We start from the raw sequence: 18,694 nt of genomic DNA on the forward strand, positions 1-18,694 counted from the left end.
GCGGCCTCGGCTTCCTCCCCGCCCGCCTGCCCACCTGACAGCTGGTCCGTCCCTGGCCCTGTGGTGCTCATGTGCATGACACGAGGTGGTAGTATTTTTATTTTTAAGGTTTGATTTTTTTTTTTTAAATATAGAATTAGGCTTTTTATCTTGTGTCATGTAACAGTCTATTTCCTTACCACCAAGTTCTTTCAAATTTTGGATTAAATAAATAATTTGGAGTAAATAAATAATTTTGTTTTGGGGAAAAAGAGACTAATCAAGGATAAGTGGTTTGGGCGACTTAGAACTGTAAGGAAACAGATATTTCATTGACTATCTCTGCCTCTTAAGTTCTCTTTTTTCCTCACATGAGTGATCTTCAGAAACCAGAGTAGTTATCTTTTAAAGAATAATGACTTGCTAAGTTTGGTAGTGGAATGAGAAGCTAGGGTTGAACATAATACACAAAGGTTAGTAAGTTTGTCTAGTTCTCAAACTGCTTAATTCAGGTATTGAGAAAGTTTGTCTAAATTAAGTGAGGATATTTTAATTAGGTTAAATTTTTTTTTTTTTTTTCAGCCAAACCAAACAGGAAGCTTACTTTTCTCTACCTAGCTAATGATGTCATTCAGAACAGCAAAAGGAAGGGGCCAGAGTTTACAAAAGATTTTGCACCAGTTATAGTGGAGGCTTTTAAGCATGTTTCAAGGTATGATAATTGTTTTGGGTACTAGGTAACCTGTTGTAAATGCCTAATGTGTCCTTTTGCTAAAACTTGCCTTAAGACATTAAAATAAAAAAACAAAGTATATATTTCTTTGAGGTTTTCACTTGAAAAGACTTACTTGTAATGGCATTTGTAAATGTGTTATAAATACTTGCTGTGAAGGAAACATTTTTTGAGCTGTTACTAAGGTGGGCATTTGGAGTACTTGAATTTCACCTTTTCCTTAAGTAACCAAAAGCAACTGCCATTTTGGAATGAAATTCATTAAGAATGAATGAATGTGTTGAATTGAAAATTTGTGTGCTTATAAAACTATCAATCTTCCAACTGATATTTCTGGAAAAACTTAGTACCCCTTTCTCTCATATTGCTTATAATAATTTTAAGGTTTTCTAGTGTGTGGGTGTATGTCATAACATTTTTAAATGCTTTGGAAATACAGAATATTTAAAATAATCATAAGCCTGTTGAAAATTTTGCTACAGAAAAATTCTGAAGGTAGAAATCTGTACTTTTAAAATGCTTATTTCCAAACATTATATGCAAATATTTGGTAGATTACTGAGTAAACATTATTGGGGTAGGCAATTAAATCAATCTAAATTACAGAATTCAGTGGTGAATGATCTGTGTTGAATGATTTAAGGATGAAAATATACTTACCACATGCCCTGCAGGTTTAGTCACAGTAGATGCATTTTTTAAAAAAATTATAGAGTGTGGAAAAAAAAATTAGAGTGTGAAACACTGCAGTATATTGCTTTCTTAAATTAATATTATTTATCCTTCAGTTTAGATACTCTTACCATCTTTTCAGGTGCTGGTGTTTCTTAGAGTTTAGTCCTGGGCTGCCTTCTGGTGTCATATTCTTTACTAGCCCTCTGGGTGATTTCATACATTACATGTATTTAGTTATTATCCATACCCTAAAAACTGGCAATCTTACGCTTCAGTCCAGATGTTTTTCCTTTTAGTCCTGTATATCCAATTGCCTATTGATTTCTAGTTGTATGCCTCCAAACATCTCAGACTCACTGTGTCTGTTATTGAACTCACTATGTCCTTCCTCCCTGTCAAACTTGCTTCCTCTCTGGGTTCACTCTGTTGATGAATGGCAACTCCATCTATCCAGATGCCCATGTGAGAAACTAGGTGTTATCTTGAACTCTCTGTGATATAGTTATTTATAATATATCAACTGTCCTTTCTCCTTCACGCCCCCCCTTATCCCTTATAGTACATATAGTTCCCTCGGTTCTTTAGATTTCTTTCCATTCCAATTACCATAATGTCATTTCTGTATAATTACAGTAGCCTCCAATATTGCTTAATCCATTTAGGAAACTGTAGCCAGAGTTGCAGAGCTGATACAACACTCTCTTGCCTTTGAGTGGTTCTCGTTTGTCCTAGAGATCAAGTCTCAGGTCCTGAGTAAGACTTCAGGTGTTCCTTCATGGCCCAGGCTACCTCTTCAGTCTCCTCTCTCACATTCCCTGTGGCCATCCCCCCACCACCACACTCTCTCACACACACTCTATACACTGTACAGTTTAAGCTAACTGAATCTCTTTTAGTTCTTTCTGCCTTAGGCTTTTTAATATATGTTGCTTCTCCCTAGAATTCAATAAAATATTTATTGACCACCTACTATGTGCTAGTCAGTGAGAATACAGTAGTGAAAGAGACAAAGTTCTGTTCTAGTAGAGCTTACATTTCAGTGGATGACAAAGTAATAGACAAGTGAATGAATATACATTAAAATGTCAAAAGATAAGTACTTTGAAGAAACATAAAGCAGGGAAGGAGCTACAGAGTGTGATGGTGCTCATTTATTTTATGAGATAAAGATTGACTGTTTTGGGGAGGTAGCATTTGAACAGAGACTAAAGGGAGGGATGAAACGAGCCATTTGACTCTAGGAAGAGAGGATCCTAGGTAGAGAAAAAACTTGGCAGAAACAGTGAGATAGCCATGTGCTGGGCATGTTTGAGGATCAGCAAGGAGATTTGTATTTAGGAAATGTGGACTGAGAGGCAGCCAGGAAGCAGAATATGTCCACATTGTGGCCCAGGATAAGAATTTCGCTTTTATTCTTGGTATGATTGGTGGTTCTTAGAGAACTGAGAGCAGTATGGCATGATTTACTTTAGTAGAGAATAGAATGAAGGAGTAGAGCCTGGGAGACCAATGAGAAGACGGTTACCAAAATCCAGGCAAGAACAACGAAGATCCTGCATGCCGTGACTAAGACCTGATGCAGCCATAAATAAATAAATCTTAAAAAAAAAATCCAGGCAAGAGATAATAGTGGCTCATTCTACAGTGGTAGTGATGAAGGCGGTGGGAAGTGGTGGAAGTAGTCTGTTTCCCACTCCCCTGTATATCCAGTCTTTAGAACTCAGATTAAATACATCATTTCCTCAAATATACTTCCTCACATACCCTTCCTGATCTCTCTTGAAGTGGACTGTGTCTCTCTGTTAAGCCTGTTTTTAACACCCTGTTCTCTTTTGTGGCACTTATAAAAATACAGCTGCCATAAAGCTCCATTTGTATATCCAGTGTCAGAGACAGTACCTTGATCAATAAATATTTGTTAAATAAGTTTAAAAATTACCCATTAGAAATCTTCCTTAGCTTTATGTTCATTCCCCCATTAGGTTAGGGGTACCTTCTTGATAACCCCTAGTCACCAGTACTAACACTTTCATCATTTTTTGTTTAATAATATGTCTCTAAGCTCTTTAAGGGAAGCAGGGAATATGTCTATCTTGGTCACTTCACCCCTGAACTGCTGGCCACATAGTAGAACTTGGTAAACATTTGGGCAGCTTTTTTCAGGGAATGAGTGTCATTGAATTTAAAATCACCGTTATCTTTGCAATAGCACTAGGCATTTTACTGTTAATATTTTTATCTTTCTTTAGTGAAACTGATGAAAGTTGTAAGAAGCACCTTGGAAGAGTGTTATCTATTTGGGAAGAAAGGTCTGTTTATGAAAATGATGTATTAGAACAACTTAAGCAAGCTCTGTGTAAGTATATAATCTTTTATCATTATCTCTTCATTAAAATGTATTCTCTCATTAAAACTTAAATGTTCTTTCAATTCAGATGGCGATAAGAAGCCTAGGAAGCGAACATATGAACAGATTAAGGTGGATGAGAGTGAAAACTGTTCCTCTCTAGGATCTCCAAGTGAACCACCACAGGTAGTGGTTTTTCTCTGTTAAGGGATTTAATTGCTAGTACTTCATGTAGCCATCAAGCTTTACTAATTTCAATGTTTTACTTCTGTAAATTGACTTTTATTATAATTCTGAGTACAGGAAAGAAGCTATGTGAGTAAGTCTTATTTTCTGATTAATACATTGCTTATGTTTAACGTAGTGTGTTGTATATTGTATATTAGGCGCTTACATTTTGTGTAGAAAGAGTATTTGATTGCTAAGTATGATTAGGTCTGATGAGATATCTACCATTTAAACAGTTTCCTTTTAAATAAATACAACATTATATGTTAAGACTATTTTGTTGTTTAAGTATGCTAAAAGTTCTATGCCTAGAGGTAAGCACCACTCTTTTAAGTATTTTTGCTTTTAAACATGTAAAAATGCATTTTAGAGTTTGAGTGTATGTATTCATACAGTTCTGTGTAACTATATAAAACCATGTAGTTCCATGGTAATAAAATAAGATGAATCAGAATCATTATCTTAATACTCCATGTCCTCCCAGGTTGATACAGTATAGCATTTTCTAACCATCAGATGATTCCAGAAAGAATTTTTACCTTAATTATGGGGCATTGAGTCTTAAAGCTTCCTGCTTCTATGTTTCAAACATATAGGAGGGACAGATAAAATTTTAAAGGAGAAAATGAAGACATAGCCATATTCTTAAAACAAGGTATATATTGCCATGGGCTACAAATGGTACAGAAACATAACTCAAAATGTGAGCCAGAGTGTGGTTCCTGCTGCGCTTTTGTCTGGAAGCAGACATGGTTTTACAGAAGTTAGTATCCTGTAGAGTAACAAGAACTTAATGAGTTGGAGACCTAGACCAGAACTCACTGTGTGAAATCTGAAGCTGGATGGAGCTCTTTCTGCCATGAAAAGAGCTTGAAATAAAGATACAACCAATTACTGCCTGGAATTGTGGATTTATATCAGTGTTAGTACTCAGGAGGCAGAAATAATTTGACTGAGGGTCTCAGCTAGTACCTGAGTCAAGCCCCTGTTGGCCTTAATGACAGGAATGCTGAAGCCCATATGGTCATCATGGATAACAGCTTGAATAGAAATGTAATAGGAACATAACGTTTGGAACAGCCAAACACTAAGGCTTATATTTCTTTCTGTTTGGTAATAATTCAAGACAAGGAATCACTTTTTGCTAAGAGCCCCGTAATGACTCCATGAACAGTATTTTACCCCAGTTCTAAATATAGGTCTTACCCTCTCCTATTCTACCTCATGAAAGAGTAACCTAAGTTGTACTTCCTAGGAGTGTCTGAGTAACCACCTGACTCTTCCGTAGTACTTGTTGTGTAAAATGCTATTGTGTTTTGTTTTATAATGACCATTTTCAGATTAGTTGTACTGCTTAATTCCCAGTAGTTCAGCTTTATAGTTACCATTTTATATATGTCATTCTTCATAAGAATGGCTAAAATTTCTCTTTATAGAATGTAGTTGAACTCATTTCATTCTCCTCTATCAGGAAGTCCTAGGCTAGTGTTGTTTCAGACAACTTTGCTTTCTTATCTGGATCCTTGACTGAGCGTTGGGAGAATTAGCTCATGTAGGAGTGTGAAGGTGTGATGAGAGTGGGTTGTAATTAAAGCATGCATACATCGTCAAAACTGTAAAGCCAGGTTTCTTCTTAGAACTCCAGAAAATTTTGGAACTTTCTAAGACTGATTAAAAAATTAAAGTATATAAGTTATTTGGGGCACCATGAGAAACAAGCTTCCCGGTAATTGTCATTGCTGTTAAGCTCACTTTCATTGTAGAGGGGAAATATAACAAAATTATTTTTTTTAATATTGGGATTTTAAACCTGTGGTGAATTAAAAACACACTTGGTATGGTATATTTCATATTAGGTTCCATTCATTCTTATCATGTTTGATCATTTGCTATGTGTTAGACCCCAGTGATAGCATTTTTTTATAAGGGAATAGCTTAAAGAAAAATCAGTTACTGGCTGTCAGTGTCATCTAAATATATACACAGAATTTGAATATCCTATATTTTTCATGTATGTGTGTAATTTCCTAGTGTTCTAGGATCTAGGCTTAGAGATGAAAAAAAGAAAAAAGAAAAAGTGAGGTGGGATGGGAATGGAGACTAGTAAAAAGAAAATTTACACCATTTTCTTTGGAATAACTTTAGATATATTATGAATTGTGAAATCATCAGCAGAGACTTGCCCTTCCCTCCTAATTATAGCTGGTATGAAAACAGTGCAACTAAAATATTCTGATGATAAAATACTGGTTAAGCATTATATAAATATTAGTCACCAGATATATGGAACTTTGTAATATTTTAATGATCTTAGTAACAAACCATAGAATAGTTAAGGTGCCATATTTGAACATACATATTCTAAAATTACATTTCTCTTATGCTTTAACTACTTTATTGAGAAGTGGAATTTGGGGGGCTCTTGTATGTTGTGGTAGATGATGATTTGATTCCCCCATCCCCCAATATACAATTTAATACAAAAAATTTTTATGTATAATGATAATACAATGACTATAGCATACATAAAACTTGTATTCTCCAGGTTGAAATTATAGCCTGCCTTTTACCACTGTATGTATTTGGTTTATAAATGAATCACATCATTTTAATAGTCAGATAATTATTTTTACACTATCTATCTGTACCACTAGAAATATCTATGTTTCCAATTTATATATTTCCAATACCTAATATAGTGTAGCTTTTTTCTTAATATATGAAAGAAATGGACTGTCTCTGACAGCAGTTTAAACTAATAAATAGCCCATAAGGATTAAGGAATATGAAATAAATTTCAAGTCTTTTATATTTGTTTAAGCTTCACTAATTTTGGTTCTGAAGTTCTATAACTTTTTAGACTCTAGATCTCGTTCGAGCATTACAAGATCTAGAAAATGCAGCTTCTGGTGATGCAGCAGTTCATCAAAGGATAGCTTCTTTGCCTGTTGAAGTTCAAGAAGTATCCCTGCTAGATAAAATAACAGGTAAGAAGAGAAAAATGTGATCTGGAACTTTTTTGGGAGTTGGAGTAAGGAAACCACATATGGCATTGTTTTTGTTGTGTAATAATTTTGTTATTCTGTGCTTTTCTTAGATAAAGAATCTGGAGAAAGACTTTCTAAAATGGTAGAGGATGCTTGTATGTTGCTGGCAGATTACAATGGCAGATTGGCGGCTGAAATAGATGATAGGAAGCAACTCACTCGAATGTTAGCAGATTTTCTTCGTTGTCAAAAGGAAGCCCTTGCAGAGAAAGAGCATAAATTGGAAGTGCGTAACCTTTTCCTTATTTAGTGCTTATTTGTTTAATTTATTTTTGGTAGGAATTTAAAAATAGCTTAATATTCCTGAACATTCTGCATTTTTTGGACATAGACCTTTTTAGACAATGGCCCAGGTAAGCTACTCCTTGCATTAATTGGTTTCTTTTTATTTGAACCAAATCAATCTGCATAAGTAAATTTAGAAATTTGGAATTAGCACAATTTTAAAATTGCATTTTAAAATTATTCACGTGAAATTCCAGTAATAGTATTTCGTCTTCTGAGCTTAAACCTATATCTTCAAGAACAAAAATAATGGGAAAATAGCAGTTGGTATAAAGTCTGGTGTCAACTACAGTAAATTATCGTTGGACTTATTTAATTTCTGAGTACATGCAGTCTTTTGGGTATACAGTTATGAAATAAAGACTTTTTGTTATGAGTATCCCCAGTCTCCCTGTTCCTGAACATCATTTTTGTTTGGGAAGGTAGTCTTCAAGTTACTCCTTTATTCCCATCCCTGATTCTGATGCTTAACATATTCCTACCGCACTCTTGGCTCAGACACATCCATAGGTAGAAAGTTATTATTGTTTCTTTAAATTCAATGATGATTGATACTGTTGATGAGAAGTCTGGACACCCCCCACCCCCACCCCACCCCCGGGAAGGTGCAGTGGTTAAAAAAAGAAACACTCTCAAATTTCCTTTGAGCAGAGTAGCCATTGTCAGGGGTGGATGAACCAGTTTTGGTTTTATTTAAAAGAATCTTTCATTTGATTAGTTCTTGTTTAAATTGTTTGCTGCTGTAGCAATTTCTTTTTCTAATAATATGTAGGAGAATTTCTCATATGTCTGGATCCCTTTTTTAAGACAGTTCTCTTTAAATTTGTAGGTATGTTATGATGCTGCCTCTGTTAAGTTGCTTTTATTTATTAGAGTTTAATTCTTGTTTCAGCAGTCTCTAATTGTGCCAAAGATGATTGTCATCTCTACCTGTGATCGCAATTAATTAGTATCAGCAGCAGAGCTCTCCCACCCCAAATTGTAGCACTGTTTAGCATTGCACCTTTTCAGTCTGCCCCTCCTCTGCTCACATATACACACTCATAGTTGTTGGCATTGTACTCTACCTTTAGAGAGGCTGCCCAATTTTACATAGAAAGGAAAAGATAGAATTTTTCAAAAAAATACATTTCATAGTTAACTTGCCAGTTTTTGATCTTGTGATGGAACTTCAATCCTAAACATACTGTTACTTGTTTTATTGTTAGCAGAATTAAGGGTAAGTAATGTCATACAATTTTTGTCTTTAGTCTTTGGTATGGTTTCTTTAACTTCTATTGAGCTTCTGTTGCAGGTATTGGACATGGGCGTATCTTCTAACGATGTCATCATCATTAGCATGTTCTTCCTGATAAAAATAAATATCAAAATCCAAAGCCTGAATTGTCTCATGTTTTTGAAAATTGAAGACTGAAGCTTTGTTATTCTACTTCATACTGCTTTCTCACTTAAACTGGTTATATATCACTTGTTAACAAAAATAGCATTTATGTTTGAAACATGTAGAAAAAAGATCAGATACCATCCCACCTTAACCCCCTCTTTTCCCAGTTCCTTTCAGCCAGATTTCATGATTGATAATTATAGGTGGTGAGGCTGATGATAATAATGGGAGTAATATTTACCATGTGTCAGGTACTATTCTAAGCACTTCACATATATCAACTCATTTAATCCTATGTAGCAGGAAATGTTATTATTTATCCGAATTTTACAGATAAAGGAAACCTCATGAGGTACTGGGAGATTAAATAACTTGCTCTAAAGGTCACAAAGAGGTAGTGAGTTGTTTAGAACCTAGGGAGTCTGCCTGCAAAATGACAATTGCGCTTTCAGTTTTTGCTTAACTGTAAGATTACAGCAACAGCTAAAGCCCTCTCTCTCCAACTCTGTTTCCTCCCTCCTCGGAGGTAATTACTTTCTCAAAATAAAGTGTTCTAGGAACTTTTATGTTGTTTTTTAGCATGACTGGATTTTCATATTATAAACCAACTACTTAAATTATGTCAAATGTTTCTTAGAAGTAAAAAATATTTAGATTTCTAATAAACTAGGAAGTTATTCCATAGAACTCTTTGTAAATTATCATTTATAACTAGGTGATTCTTGTGTCAGAAGATGTGAAAATGATTTGAGTTATTTAGACACTTTTTTGTACCAAGTAGGTGGCATCCCTTTGAAGTTGAGACTGAGAGGTCAGGATTTATACTTACTATATCAGCTGTGATAGCATCACATAGTTTTCACTTATCAGGCATCTTTGAACATCATCTGTGATTGACCAGGTATTGACATGTCATTAATTGCTCTTAAAAAAAAAAGGACATAAATTTAAAGTATCAGTTCAGGAATTGGCTATTTCATATTTCTTAAGAAAGCCACTGTTAAAGCATTTGTAATGAATGAAAACATGAAGTGTTTTTAAAATTTTTGAAAATTATGAATCATTTTTTAACTTGTAACTACCTTTAGCTGGTTATTAAAGCAGATAACTTAAAATAGACTAATAAACCTAATTAATAAACCGAATTTATATTTAAAAATCTATTTCATAGATTGCTATGGGAATCATTCGCCATGATAACATCTTTGTTGCTCAATTTTTAATACTTCTTTTCATGATACAATTGGTATAAGAAAACATGCTTTTATAAAATCCCAATTTAGACTTCCATAGAAAATTGGAAATCAAAGTTTGATGGCTCTTAAAAGGAGACATCAAATCATAGTTCCAAGTTCTAAAAGTCAGGATGGGAAAGCTGTCAGAAAGGATAGTGTTTATCTTTTGTAGTCTTACATCAGTATATTCAGATTTACCTCATTTTTTAAAAAATGAGGGCATAATCATTGTATGAATGTTGTTTGTTTAAGTCAGTCCCTTCTCATGGTGTCAGATTGCATCCACTGAGTTGCTTTAAGTTTTGTGCATTATAGGTAGTACCAGAGAGAACATCCTGGTGATGCAGGTTTGTACAGCTATGCTAGTATATCTGTTGGATTGATTCTCAGAAGTAGAATAGAATAGGTGGGTCAAAAAGAATGTCTGTTTAGGTGTTGATAATGTACTCAAGCCCTCCAAAAGGTTTTGCCTTTTTAAACTCCTTGAAGTATAAGTGCATCTTTTCCTGCACAACCTCACCCAACAATGAATGTCAGTGATCTTTAAAATTTTTGCATATCTGATAGGTTAAAAAAATTTTTATTTACTCAGATTGGTCATTTAAAAATATTTATTAGTCTTTATTTCTGCTGCAAATTTCCTCTATCCTTTGGCTACTTTTCTGTTTGGTTCTAAGTTTATGTTTCTAAGACATTAATATTTGTTTTTGCCTTTATAGATTCTAGGTTTTTTGGATATAGTTAAGATCACCTTCTCAATTCATAACTACAAAAATACAAGTTTTCTATAGTTTTTTTCCTAATAATTTTATCCATTAGGATTTTTTTGTTCATGGTATATATGATTTAGGGATATAACTGTCTGAAAGTGATAGTAAATATCCCGTCATTTATTGATTAATGATTAGTCAATTAATGACAGTCTATATTTTACTGTATTATAAAATGCCATTTCTGTCATATTTATTTCTGTATATACATGTGTATACATGAATGTGGTCAGTTTTCTATTCTACTGGCTCATTTGTTTTACCCACATTTAGCTACTTGGTAGATTTTTTGTTTTTATTACTTTTTGGTATTTTTCATGTCTATAATTTTAGCTAATCATGATTATTATGCATATGAATTATATTTTCTTCCCACTTATATATATTTGCCTTCATAATTAATATCTTAAATGACATTTTGCTAAGTAGACATTTCTTAATTGGTCTTTTCAAGAGTGCTTGCTTTTATAAAATTTTGTTTTCCAAAAAGTTCAATTTCCATTTTTTTAAAATGCTTAAAGATCAGTTTTGTTTTTCCTGAGACATTTAGTGATTAGAAATGCTTAATGACATCTCCTAATATAGGATATAAGAATGTTTGAAATACATAGCACTGAAAATGCAAATTTAAACATCTGTTGCTGAAGGTGTTGTTTTCATGTAGCTTTTTTGATGGTTATTGATTTATCAAATTACAAATATCATTCAAGAGGATAATAGGAAGAATATGGAGAACTGCTTATGGAATCTTTCATCTGTGGTTCAGTTTTTTCTTAATATTGTACTTCGTTTTTCCATTGAAATCATTATTTCATTTAAATTTAAAGTTAATTTGATAAGAGCTAATGGATTTTTTAAAGAAGCAAATGTTACTAGTTTCTTAATGTTTTCTTAGATAATTTTTCGAGATCAAAATATTAAGTCTAAAAACCTTTATGGTTAATTTATCCATTATTCAAGAATCATGTAATCTTTTAATTATTTTTATTAATTATGCAAATAAGCTATTTTCATCATAGGAAAACTACATAAGCAAAAGGCTTAGCGCCATGTGTTGGGTCCATGTATTATTTTGCATATTGTCCTTTTCATGTATTTTATGTTCATCTTATGTCAGTGTTTTCCTTTTTAATGTATGGATGTATCATAGCTATCGGTTCTTTATGACTAATTGTTTCATTGGTTTGATATTATAAACAGTATTGCAGTGAACATCTTTTGTCTTTTTTGGCCATTGAACCCAGGCCTTCAGTGGTGAAAGCACCGAGTCCTAACCAACAGGGAATTCCCAGTGAACATCTCTTTTATTAACCCTTTACTCACTTATTTTAAAAAATTTATTTATCTATCTATTTATTTATTTATGGCTGTGTTGGGTCTTCATTGCTGAGCACGGGCTTTCTCTAGTTGTGGCGAGTGGAGGCTTCTCATTGTCGTGGCTTGTTGCAGAGCACGGGCTCTAGGCATGCAGGCTTCAGTAGTTGTGGCACGTGGGCTCAGTAGTTGTGGCTTGTGGGCTCTAGAGCTCAGGCTCAGTAGTTACGGCGCATGGGCTTATTTGCTCCGTGGCATGTGGGATCTTCCCGGGCCAGGAATTGAACCCGTGTGCCTTGCATTGGCAGGCAGATTCTTAACCACCGCGCCACCAGGGAAGCCACCTTTACTCACTTATATCATCTCTTGTGATAAATCCCTAAAGATGAAATTGCTCATTCGTGTTAAAGACTTTCAATAAGATTATACTAGATTATTGTCTTCAGTGATTCCCAGATAATCGTTATCTATATAGGTCTTCTCTTCTGAGCCATTCCTTTTCTCTAGAGAAAATGTTTTAAATATGCTGGGTAGCTAACATAGGGCATCTGTATTCAGAACAGTGCCTCACCTCTTATCTGTGTGATTTGCATCTCCAAATGCAGATCTTTGGCTTAGTTTCTTATCCCTTATTTTTTGGCTCTATGGGATGAGTTTTAACAGATTGATGTAAAGATATCTATTTGATCTTCATTGTCAACCTTAAGACTCACCGTTACATTTCAAGGAGGTTGATGCCCCAAAGTCCTGAGACTATCCAAAATTACTCACGATGAATTACATTATTTTTGGTCATTATCCCTGTTTCATTTTTTTCCATCTTCCAAAAATTTCAGGACATTTGTGTCCTGTGGTTCCCTCTTCTCTGTCTTTGTGGGTTTCTGCCCTTATAAATTGTTTTATTATTTTAGTGACTTTTTGGGCGTAGTGGAGATAAACATGAGTTCAGTTTGTTATATAAATGGAAGACCTTTTGTGTCTAATTAAATAGAACTAATAATATGTTTCATAACTCCTGCCAAATTACTCTTGTCTGTTGCCTGGATTGTTAACAACTGATATTCCCAGTCCCTCTCTTAACTGTCTACATCACTGCAGCCAGATTGATCTTTTAAGAAAACAGGTCTCATCATTCCCCTTTGTAAAACTCTCCAATGCTTCCCATTACACTTTTGGATATTATTTTAAACTCCATATATGGCATATGAGGTCACTAGTCTTGAGTCTCCATTTAACCTCATCTTGTAACCATCTCAAAGGCATCCATTTTGCTCTTTAAGCAGATGAAGCAAGTTCTCACACCAGAGCTTTTGCTTTGCTGATTGCTAACAAGGTGGCTGGAGTGCTCTCTCCTAATCTTTACTTAGCTGGTTCCTTTTTTCATTCAGGTTTAAGTTCTTCTGTCACCTCTTTAGAGCCCTTCTCTATCCATTTCATTTGATTCCACCTACTCTTCTCCTGTATTACATTGCTGATTCATGCCAGTACATTGCTCCCTACCACTGTATTACATTGCCATTTGGGGTTTTTTGTTTTTTAAATTTTTTCTTCATGGAACTTACCACTGTTTGAAATTTAAAACTTTGTATACTTAGTTATCATCAGTACCTGCCTGGAATGTGAGCACCATGAGAAGAAGAACTTTGTTTTGTTTTTCATGTTTATTGCTATATCCTAAGTGGTTGGAGCAGTACTTTTCTCCTGGTAGGCCGTCAGGTGTTTTTGTTGAGGGAGTAAATGATAGTTGGCCATCGAATGATGAATGAATGAATGAATGCTAGTACAAATGTAGTTTGCAAGGAGTATGTAATGTTTATATTTTCAATTGGTGATTTCTTTTGTAATTAAATTACAAAAGAATGATGCTTTGATAAAATGATTAAAGATACTTGAGGTTTTTGAAGAAAGTTATATCCAGCACAAAATAGGTTAACTAATTTTCAGTCATATTAGTATAGCCCAGTACTTAAAAAAAAAAAAGTGGTTGTGTGTTCAAGGACTGTGAATTCTAGATCTGCAGCTGAGCATTTTGAACAAAAGAATGAATGACCATTTTGAAATTTTAAAATTATTTCACCAGTTTGCCCTTTTTTTTCCTTTAGTAGAATAACACATTAACAACATGTTAGAAAACATGAATGACAAATGAACAGTAGTACTCATGAGTCCATAAGTGCAGAATTTGTAAGCGTCACAGTGCTACCTGGTGGAAGAACTGGAGCTACAAATGAAATCAGTCCTTAAGCCTGTGTTTGTTCCTTAGGCTCTAATTGCTCTCTGCTTGTTAACTCCTTCGAGGAATAGAACTCATAATAGTAATATCCTTCAAGAGAGGCATTGTGATTAAGGAAGTTATGTATATACAGCAGTTAGCACCCTGTGTGAGGCAAAGTAAGTGCTCAATAACTGACAGCTACTACAATTATTTGTTGTTGCTGTAGCAGCTGAGCATTACTAGTAGTGAGATGAGATTGATAACTAGGTTGGAACCAAATTGTGAAGGGCAGTGAGTGTCTGGCCGAGCAGATGGTTATAATAGTCCAGAGGACAGAGAGGACTGGTAGTAATAGTGTTTGGAGACCTGGTTATAGTTGCTAAGTGGATTAGAATGGCAAGAGGTTTACAATAGGGAGACCAAGATATGACTTGATTGGAAAATTTTATACTGTGGGTAATGAAGGCCTGAACCATAGTTGATGATAGCAGTGAGAAAATAAAGGAATGGGCAGGTATGGGGAACAATTGAATCACCATAATTTGTTAATTGGGTCTGAGAAGTAGGAGGAATCAGTGATAAATGAGATTGAAAATGATGGGGCACATAATTCTGGCACTGACTAAGAGGATATTAAACTAGGGAACTAGTTTGGGTGGGGGCAGGATGATTTTGGTTTTAAGTAGGTCAATAAATTTTAGTTCTTTAAAAAACATTGTAGAAGTAGTATGTGCTCCTCATGGTTTAGAAACCATTGGTAAGCACAGAGAGAACCCCTAAAGTCTCATTACCCCTTAAATAACCCTTGACAAGATTTGGAAGATGGAATCAGTTATTACGTTAGCATCTAATGACATTTTTACACGTTGTCCTTTTTACACATTTACTGTAAACGTTTTCCCATGATTACAGATATTCTAATTTTAATAGCTAGATCATATTCTGCTTTAAAGAAGTATTTATTTAGCCAGCTACCTGTTTAGCATTTGTGTTTTCCAGTTTCTTGCCATTGAAAAACATTGTTTTGAATCACCTTTTAGCTAAAAATCTTTGCTTATCTGTGATAATTTTCTCAAATTCCTAGAAGTAGGGGAAAACAAGAAAAAGTAATAAGCGATGTGATTTTCATGCTCAAGTCAGCTACAGTTTAAGAAAATGAAATGAACATCCTCTGCGATGACAAGGGAAGGTGGAAGTGGGGAGTCTTACATTGTTGATATAAATTCGTATATCACCCATTCTACGTGAAGGACAGTTCGCAATAAGTACCAGAGCCCTTATTTTGCATAATGATTTTTTTCTGCTTTTGGCCTTCTACCAGATCATTTTAAGTTGCATAGTACTCTAAAAGTAGTTAGTGGGACAAATTCTGGGAGCACTTAAAGTGATGGGTTTTTTTTCTGTTACATTAAAATAAATTGTAGTTAAGATAGACATACAATTGATCGTATTAACCATTTTTAAAAGTGTACAGTTCAGTTGTGTTAAGTATATTCATGTTCTTGTGTAACCAGTCTCCAGAACTCTTTTCATGTTGCAAAACTGAATCTATACCCATTAATCAACTCCCCCATTCCCTACTGCCCCGGCTACCTGTCTCTATGAATTTGTCTATGCTAGGTATCTAATATACGTGGAATCATACAGTATTTGTCCTTTTGTGACTGGCTTGTTTCACTTAGCATTATGTTCTCTAGGTTCATCCATGTCATACCATGTGCCAGAACTTTCTTTTTTAAGGCTGAATAATATTTCATAATATGTATAATACCACATTTTGTTTTCCCAATTATCCATCAGTGGACACTTGAGTAGCTTCCACCTTTTGACTATTGTGAATAATGCTGCTATGAACATGGGTCCATAGCAGATATCTCTTTGAGTCCTTGCTTCACATCTTTTGGGTGTATACCCAAGAGTGGGATTGCTGGATCATATGGTAATTCTGTTTTCCATTTTTCTGGAAAAATGTTATTACCATACTATACCATCTATAATGACAGCTATTTTAGATTCCCATCAACAATGCACAGGGTTCCAATGTCTCCACATCCTTGCCAACACTTGTTTCTGTTTTTGTTGGTCAGTAACCATCATAATGGATGTGAGGCGGTATCTCATTGTGGTTTTGCTTTGCATTTTCCTAATAGTGATATTGAGCATCTTTTCATATACTTGTTGGCCATTTGTTTACCACCTTTGGAGAAATCGTTTGTCCATTTTTTAAATGAGTGTTTTGTTTTTTCATTGAAAAGTGATGGTTATAGTCTTAGATTGATATTTGTTACTCAAAATAGTTTGGAGATCATCTAACCTACCCAGTGCTGTAAATTATTCTAGCACACTTCCTGAAGGATAGATTAATCTTTCTTCCCCAAAGATAGATTAATCTATCTGCTTGAATGTTTCTGATGTGAAGGGAGCATACGGTTTTGAGAGTAGTCTTCTCCATTTTCTGGACGATTGCTAGAAATTTATTATATACTTTTATTTATGAAATTTCACAAAAGTATTTGTTCACCTATATGTGTGTGTGTGTGTACATTCACATTTATTCGTTGGGGAAAACGTGGAATATACCAGAAATCCAGAATGGTAGGTTAAAACCACAACCTACTACTGATATTGAAATTGCATAATTTGAAATAGTAGCCCTCTTTTAGTTTCTCCCTCTCTTCTCTTTCTTCCTTACCGACCAGTTTTATTTATAGAATCCTAGATCCTTTTAGTGGTCTGTAGAGAATCATATTTTTCTTATTTTTAGCTTTTATTACATTATTCATATATTAGTCATTAAAAAATTTACTTGAAAAGCTATTCTAGTCAACTATGTCAAAATAAAGGACAGAGATGTGGAAGTCATGAAGAATAACAAAATTGTGCAAGTCCTGGTGTGTCTGAGAGTGCCTTTCCTTTCTGCTCACCTGTGAATGTCTGCTTGGATGAATATAGAATTCTTGGGTCACTTTTTTTCTTTTGGCCTAATTACTGTATTTTTTCCTTTCTCATACACATTTAACAGTTTGACTATCAATATGTCTAGGATATTGGCCTTTCATTAATTTGGCTTGACATTGATATGCCCTTTTATAGGAAAAATGCATGTTGCCTTTTGTTTTGTTAATTTTTTATAGTTTCTCTTTAAATTCCTATTACATATATATTGAATCTTTTGAATCTTTATTCCACATTGCTAATCTTTATTCCACATTGCTTATCTTTTTTCATCATTTTTTCTCCTTTCTGTTATTTTCCTTCAGTTTTTCCCATGAGTTTTTGTTGATGTTGCTGTTTTTGTTGTAGTTGTCCTTCCTTGCAGCATGCTTGTCTAATGGTGGGAGTGGAGGGTTTTGTCAGTTTTTTATCGGTCTCTATTGAAAAAAAGAGATTTATTACAACTTTCACTTGGCCAGTTCACAGATTCTGCAACTCTGAGGTAAGTGCATAGGAAATCAGAGTCAGAGGAGATGTTAGGGCCAGAGTTTTGTGAGTTTGCCCAGTCAGCCCAGACCTCACTGGAGCTTTGACTCTCTTTTGCCAGCCCACCAGCCACACCATCCAATACTCCTTTAGTCATTGTGGTCCTTGGACCCCCTGTGTGCTGCTCAGAGTCCCCACGGGCACAGGTTGCTTTGTTAAAGTGACACATACGAGAGTCTGCAGTATAAATATCTGTAACGACTGTAAAATAGTCCTGCCTCCAGAGCTTAGTGAAGTCTACAGGAGTGTTTGTACCTATTTAATGTAAAAGTAAAATACTGCTTAATTTGCTACTGTCTACTTTTTATAAACCTTCATATGTGTTTCTTTGTAGGTTAGCCTCTTATATTTTTTATTGCTAGCAATGAGTGCTTAAAGCATTTTCTCTCCCTACTTTTATTTTTGTAGCAAAATTCATTTTTTATTTGGATTTTATTTATTTATTTTAAAATTTATTTATTTTTGGCTGCATTGGGTCTTCGTTGCCGCGCTCAGGCTTTCTCTGGTTGCGGTGAGTGGGGGCTACTCTTTGTTGCGGTGCACAGGCTTCTCATTGTGGTGGCTTCTCTTGTTGTGGACTCTAGGTGCGTGGGCTTCAGTACCTGTGGCTTGCAGCCTCTAGAATGTAGGCTCACTGAGCCACCAGTGGCTCATTGGCTTAGTTGCTCCATGGCATCTGGGATCATCCCAGACCACGGCTGGAACCTGTGTCCCCTGCATTGGCAGGTGGATTCTTAACCACTGCGCCACCAGGGGAGTCCCTATTTATTTATTTTTTTATACAGCAGCTTCTTATTAGTTATCTATTTTATACATAGTACTGTATATATGTCAATCCCAATCTCCCAATTCATCCCACCACCACCGGCCCCTCACTTTCCCTCTTTGGTGTCCATATGTTTGTTCTCTACATCTGTGTCTCTATTTCTGCCCTGCAAACCAGTTCATCTGTACCATTTTTCTAGATTCCATGTATATGTGTTAATATACGATATTTGTTTT

At 34.8% G+C, this 18,694-nt stretch overlaps 1 protein-coding gene across 3 annotated transcripts in view; it reads left to right on the top strand.

Moving 5' to 3' along the window:
- The window catches only part of RPRD1A (regulation of nuclear pre-mRNA domain containing 1A), a 77,747-nt gene that overhangs the window by 37,155 nt on the left and 21,898 nt on the right, over positions 1 to 18,694 (top strand). For 2 of the 3 annotated variants that reach the window (XM_059041397.2, XM_067014716.1), the window contains 5 exons: positions 562 to 691; positions 3,637 to 3,743; positions 3,823 to 3,920; positions 6,823 to 6,949; positions 7,060 to 7,235. In XM_059041397.2, the coding sequence (XP_058897380.1) occupies positions 562 to 691; positions 3,637 to 3,743; positions 3,823 to 3,920; positions 6,823 to 6,949; positions 7,060 to 7,235 (638 nt within the window). Of the gene's footprint in view, positions 1 to 561; positions 692 to 3,636; positions 3,744 to 3,822; positions 3,921 to 6,822; positions 6,950 to 7,059; positions 7,236 to 8,588; positions 9,243 to 18,694 lie in introns of those variants that run through there. The other variant, XM_059041398.2, reaches the window with a different exon arrangement.

The sequence above is a fragment of the Kogia breviceps genome, chromosome 15 (assembly GCF_026419965.1).
Source record: "Kogia breviceps isolate mKogBre1 chromosome 15, mKogBre1 haplotype 1, whole genome shotgun sequence".
NCBI classification, from domain to species: Eukaryota; Metazoa; Chordata; class Mammalia; order Artiodactyla; family Physeteridae; genus Kogia; species Kogia breviceps.